This window comes from Triticum urartu, chromosome 7 (assembly GCF_003073215.2).
Source record: "Triticum urartu cultivar G1812 chromosome 7, Tu2.1, whole genome shotgun sequence".
Lineage (NCBI taxonomy): Eukaryota > Viridiplantae > Streptophyta > Magnoliopsida > Poales > Poaceae > Triticum > Triticum urartu.
In genome coordinates, this window is record NC_053028.1 from 191,951,473 (window position 1) to 191,958,342 (window position 6,870).

A 6,870-nucleotide genomic window follows, 5' to 3' on the forward strand; every position below is an offset into this window, starting at 1 on the left:
TGATGCTTAGCACTATAGTGTGACATGATATATAAATACATCTTCAAGCATGCACACTAACATATCATGATAGACGTATATACCATTAAAAAGTACTTAACACTACTTAATATTAGTGTATGCCTACACCATAATGACATGATGTCCGATAGCACATCTAGAAACGAACATCTTGTCTTTACAGTGCACTAGCAAGATGCCCGTGCATTGCATGGAACATCAAGATGCATTTGTATGAGTAGTTTATCTTGTGGAAGAAAAGGATGAATGAGGGAAAGCCTTATCTACAAATGTGGAGAAGAGTGCGGGTAAATTGTCATAGTTTCCTTCCTATCCATTAGATATAGATCGGACGGCCTATATTGCAGGATGGCAGGCACACCATCATCACCAACTCTACTTTTTATAAAAGTCGAGACAATTAGTTTAAACAGACAACAAATATTTCGTACATCGGCACGTCATGACCAAAAGTATCACGAGTAGTGGAGCATCAACAGACAGTAGAGCAGCAGGACAGAACTACTCTTCATCAAATATTTCAGATTCATCAAGAATGGTTGTGATAAAGAGAAAAACCCCATCACTTCTAGGGTGGATCACAAAGATCAGTTTGTTTCCAACTGCCATTTTGTCCTTGCACCCATTCATGATGGCACGTCCATCTGTTTCTACTGACATAGCATAGTAAGTTGTCGAATTATATACAAGCAAGATTAGTTCAAACATCAACAAGTAACTGAGAGTATATACTATCTGGAGTCAACTTTAAATTGCTAAGTATGTTTAAGAACGCTTACACTGATGGATGATTGAAACATTGTTAGAATCCACGGTGATTTTAGGAACATGTATGTTAATATCAAAGTATAACTTGATACCAACATAGAATTTGTAGACTTTGGCAAATTATTTCCAAGTTGGTCCACTGATAAATGTTTGCCCTTTATAGTTAGCGATATAACAATAGAAAAGAAAGTTATTTTTTTCAGTTGTGGTGTAATAGTTGTCATCTAAAATGATGGAACTAACAACTCTTCGGACTTGTTCTCTTGCAAAGCATGGAATGAACTATGAAAAATTAAAGGGAAACAAAAATTACCCTGCCATGACATATAAATTGCGACATGGCTTTATAAGAAAATATATTGTTCTATTCATCAGAGTTCTTTATTTGCGGAGTATGTGTGAAAATAACTACATATACCAACAATTTCCCAATTTATAAAACTTATGTCATGGTGACAACCTAAACAACCACTTAAGTACTGGATTACTAGTAAAATAGGTTGAACTAACTAACAACAAATTAGCCACACCATGTTTTACAAAACAGCCTGTAAAAAACATGTTGGCTTATTTTCGAAGCCCTCCTCAAAGCCTGATGCAGAAGTGCTTCACATGCATTACATGGCCATTGTCGCACAAACCCTTGGTTTCCAAACACTTTAGGCACTACAAATCCAAACCATCAATTCAATAAAAAATGTATTTGGAATCTTATTCGAACGGGATTCAAAGAGATCAATAAATATTTACCTGTTTTTTGTCTGGGTGAATCAGCCGGCCTAGGCTTTCCAGGGGGTCATCAAGGTGGTGGATGACGATAAGCGGCGGCGACATGTGATAACCCACAAGTATAGGGGATCGCAACAGTTTTCGAGGGTAGAGTATTCAACCCAAATTTATTGATTCGACACAAGGGGAGCCAAAGAATATTCTCAAGTATTAGCAGCTGAGTTGTCAATTCAACCACACCTGGAAACTTAATATCTGCAGCAAAGTATTTAGTAGTAAAGTAATATGATAGTAGTGGTAACGGTAGCAAAAGGTAATGATAACAAAAGTAATGTTTTTGGTATTTTGTAGTGATTGTAACAATAGCAATGGAAAAGTAAATAAGCGGAGAACAATATATGGAAAGCTCGTAGGCAATGGATCGGTGATAAAGAATTATGCTGGATGTGGTTCATCATGTAACAGTAAACAGTCATAACCTAGGGTGACACAGAACTAGCTCCAATTCATCAATGTAATGTAGGCATGTATTCCGAATATAGTCATACGTGCTTATGAAAAAGAACTTGCATGACATCTTTTGTCCTACCCTCCCGTGGCAGCGGGGTCCTAGCGGAAACTAAGGGATATTAAGGCCTCATTTTAATAGAGTACCGAACCAAAACATTAACACATAGTGAATACATTAACTCCTCAAACTAAGGTCATCACCGGGAGTGGTCCCGATTATTGTCACTTCGGGGTTGCCGGATCATAACACATAGTAGGTGACTATAGACTTGCAAGATAGGATCAAGAACTCACATATATTCATGAAAACATAATAGGTTCAGATCTGAAATCATGGCACTCGGGCCCTAGTGACAAGCATTAAGCATAGCAAAGTCATAGCAACATCAATCTCAGAACATAGTGGATACTAGGGATCAAACCCTATCAAAACTAACTCGGTTACATGATAAATCTCATCCAACTCATCACCGTCTAGCAAGCCTACGATGGAATTACTCACGCACAGCGGTGAGCATCATGAAATTGGTGATGGAGGATGGTTGATGATGACGACGGCGACGGATTCCCCTCTCCGGAGCCCCGAACAGACTCCAGATCAGCCCTCCCAAGAGGTTTTAGGGCTTGGCGGCGACTCCGTATCATAAAACGTGATGAATCCTTCTCCTTGATTTTTTCTCCCCGAAAGTGAATATATATAGTTGGAGTTGAGGTCGAAGGAGCTCCAGGGGGCCCACGAGGTAGGGGGCGCACCCAATGGGGCAGGCGCGCCCCCACCCTCGTGGTTAGGGTGTGAGCCCCCTGGTCTTGATCTTTTGCCAGGATTTTTTTTATTATTTCCAAAAATAGTCTCCATAAAGTTTTAGGTCATTCCAAGAACTTTTTTTCTGCACATAAATAACACCATGGTAATTCTGTTGAAAACAGCGTCAGTCCGGATTAGTTCCATTCAAATCATGCAAGTTAGAGTCCAAAACAAGGGCAAAAGTGTTTGGAAAAGTAGATACGACGGAGGCGTATCAACATGCAGTGACGATCATCCGTGGAGATGATAGAGGTCAAAGGGCGTCTGAGATAGTCGTGGACTAGAGGCGGGAATTGGGGATTGGGTTGGTGGGTGGAGAAGAAGCCCATGACCTTGGCCATTATGGATGCACACCTAACCAGTGGGATGAGAGTAGTATATTGATCGTATGTCACATGTTGTTATTGTATGAGAATTTAAGGTAGCATGTAGGCTAGGGTGGCATTGTCAATGCCGTGGTGACCGCCTGAACTGAATGTCAGTGATGTAGTGAATGATTTGGTTTGGGTTCCTCCTTAAGCAATTGTGTGGCTCTTTTATAGAAAACATCAGTGGGTACAGAGTGGTGACCACATGAGGAAACAACTTGTACTGCTAATATGGATTTTTAAATCCTGAACATGGTTCTTACTAATGCATCAAATTGGATTTCATTTGACCGAAGCTTCTACAAATGTAAATATTTAGATATCGAAAGTCATGTGTCCTCATATAAGGACAAACGGATTAGATGAATCTATGCCACCGATGAACTCACAAATCATAGCATGTGAGGAAAACCTCATAAGCATTTCTTTAAAATAAACAAAAATGTGTTTTTTGGCGGAAAAGAATGTGTATATATAGTTGGGCCTATGTAGGCGGACACAATTATGTAACAAGCCCGTGATCCGGTGAGAGACGAAACGCTAGTGTAGTGGATCTGAGAGACCTCGTTTTCTTATGAAAAACCCCTTTCTTAGAATAGAAGAATCTTGATTTGTCAAGTCTCATGATCATATCATGATCTATTTTTATTCGAAGAAGATTGAGGCGAGTTTATTGCAATCAATTATAAGAATAAAGAATAATTACTGCATTTCACAACCGATTTTTTTCTCTTTTTATTCCGTTCCCATATAGCGCTTCAGGCACCCGTTTGTCTCGATAGCGCCTGAGGCCGCTCGTATGGGCCGGCCCTTATAATCCCTCGCTATTGTTTCCTCCCCTAGTTTTTTTCCTATTTTCTATTAGTTAATCAGTTGACTGTTGACCATCAGAAATAAAAAAATTGAAATTTTGAAAAAGGAACAAAACAAACAAAATCGCAATATCAAAAAGTTCAAAATTTTGAAAGTAGTTAGTAAATTTGAGAAAAAACACCAAATTTCTATAAATGTTTGAGTTTGAAATATTACATAAAATTAAAATAGTTGCAAGAAATAAAATAAAAAATAGCAAAAATGTAAAAAGTTCTTGAATTTGGAAAAGGTTCATACAATTTTAGAAAAAGCTCACGAAATAGAAAAAAGTATAATGTTTTGAAAATGATTCGTGAATTTGGAAAAGTTTGAATTTTAAAATATAAAAGTAGAAAACAGAAAGAAAAGATACAAAAAAACTGGACAAGACCCAGTCCAAAAACTCAGACAAAAAAATAGGAAGCTTGAAGCTTCGCAAAACCTGGCTGGAAAGTTTTTCTTTTCAGGGGTAACCGGGCTGGAAAGCTAGTAGAAGCTTCTCAAAACAACAGCGAAATCCCGTTATTGGATCCTATATTGGCTGGCCCATTTGCTAGCGAGGTGGAATCGGCCGTGGGCCTATTAACTGGTGCCTTAAGCGTGTCTAAAAAAAAAAAAAAGTTGACGCCTTAAGCGCCAAATAGGAAATGCTTGGATCTGAATATTGCCTGACAAAGATGGTCGTTACCCAAAGAAACAGATAGCGTCATGTTGATAATCAGCAAAGGCGACATTGTCGCTGTTGGCTGATCGAACACATCTGTTTAGCATTTCGAATGATGTTTCCAATGCAAAAGCATATCAGATATGTCGGCATATGGCAACGCATGCAAGTCCGACGTACATTGCCAAGGACAATAGGACAATGCAGCATGTACATCCAATTAGGGCGACGGAAGTAATGTAGTCCTAATGTACATCTTTGCCTAGTTTTCCCCGTATGTCTTCGATGAGTGCAAATCGAAATGCCAACGACATTGGCAGATAAATACTCACCCGATCATCCGTACCTGACAAGCAAGAACCTAGGACATGACAGCCATGGTTTCCCCCGTGCTCTGGTCCGCGCTGTTATGCTGCCTCTACTCGGTCGCGCTTGGAGGCAACGAGCACAACTTCGTCGTGGTACCGGCTAGCTCCTTCGAGCCAGAAGCAGCATGCTCCACGTCGGTCAGTTCTGCGCTGCCAAACCGTGCGTCCGTGCCCCTGGCGCACCGGCACGGACCGTGCGCGCCCTCGGGGGGCAGCGGCAAGCCGTCTCTCGCCGAGAGGCTCCGCAGGGACCGCGCCCGCGCCAACTATATCATTCGCAAGGCCTCGGCGCGCAGGAAAATGTTGTCAGCAGGAGACGCGAGCGTCCCGACGTTCCTCGGCGACTCGGTGGACTCGCTGGAGTACGTGGTCACCCTGGGCATCGGCACGCCGCCCGTGCAGCAGACCGTGCTCATCGACACCGGCAGCGACCTGTCGTGGGTGCAGTGCGCGCCCTGCAACTCCACGCAGTGCTACCCGCAGAAGGACCCCCTGTTCGACCCGAGCAAGTCGTCCACGTTCGCGCCCATCCCCTGCGCCACCGACGCCTGCAAGGCGCTCTCGGTCGACAGCTACGACAACGGCTGCACCAACGGCACGGACGGCGCCTCTCTGTGCGGGTACGCCATCGAGTACGCCAACCTCGCGGTCACCACGGGGGTGTACAGCACGGAGACGCTCACGCTCAACGCCGGCGTCTCCGTCAGCAACTTCAGCTTCGGCTGCGGCAGCAACCAGCACGGGCCCTACGACAAGTTCGACGGCCTCCTCGGCCTCGGCGGCGCGCCGGAGTCGCTCGTGTCGCAGACGTCGTCCGTCTACGGCGGCGCCTTCTCCTACTGCCTCCCGCCGGCGAGCGGCGGAGCCGGGTTCCTCACCCTCGGCGCGCCGAGCAACAACACGGCCGGCTTCCTGTTCACGCCGATGCGCCGCCTATCCCCAGAGCTCGCGACGTTCTACGTCGTCACGCTCACCGGCATAAGCGTCGGCGGGACAGCGCTGGACATCCCTCCGGCGGTGTTCTCCAAGGGCATGATCATCGACTCCGGCACGGTCATCACGGGGCTCCCCAAGACGGCCTACGCGGCGCTGCGCACGGCGTTCCAGAGCGCCATGTCCCAGTACCCGCTCCTGCCGCCGTCGGAGAACGGGCTCGACACGTGCTACAACTTCACCGGCAACAGCAGCGTCACCGTGCCCAAGGTGGCCCTCACGTTCAGCGGCGGCACCACCGTCGACCTCAGCGTGCCGTCGGGGGTTCTGGTGGAAGGATGCCTCGCCTTCAGGGGAGAAAGCTCCGACAGCAGCGGCGGGATCATCGGCAATGTGAATCAGCGTACCTTGGAGCTCTTGTACGATTCTGGCCGCGGAAGCGTCGGGTTCAGAGCTGGTGCCTGCTGAGTGTGCGTCGCCCTCTTGCTTCGTTCAAGAGCACATACCACGCGAGTACTTTACTTTTTTTTCAAAGATGTGCCACATTCATTAAATAAAGATTGAGTGGAAGTTTAACAAGTGAAGGGCACAACCCAAAATTACAAAAAGCGTACTCTAAGGGCATCTACAGCCGAACTCAGCAAATCCGGCCCCTCAAACGCCCGCGGACACGCCCCGGCGTGCTGGTGGGCACTCACCAGACACTTCCTATATCCGTGTCTCCATACCCACGTGTCTCATATTCCGTCTCCTATTTTCATATTAAACCATGCAACATTGATAAAAACTATATAGATTATGAGCGGACATACAAATGCACAATCCGTTTATCACAAGATCACACCCAGATCA

At 45.1% G+C, this 6,870-nt stretch overlaps 1 protein-coding gene across 1 annotated transcript; it reads left to right on the forward strand.

Moving 5' to 3' along the window:
* The first annotated feature begins 5,085 nt into the window (after positions 1-5,085).
* On the forward strand, positions 5,086-6,486 carry LOC125518915 (aspartyl protease family protein At5g10770-like). Its single transcript, XM_048683806.1, has one exon. The coding sequence runs from the start codon at positions 5,086-5,088 to the stop codon at positions 6,484-6,486; it is 1,401 nt and encodes a 466-aa protein (XP_048539763.1).
* The last annotated feature ends 384 nt before the right edge of the window (positions 6,487-6,870 follow it).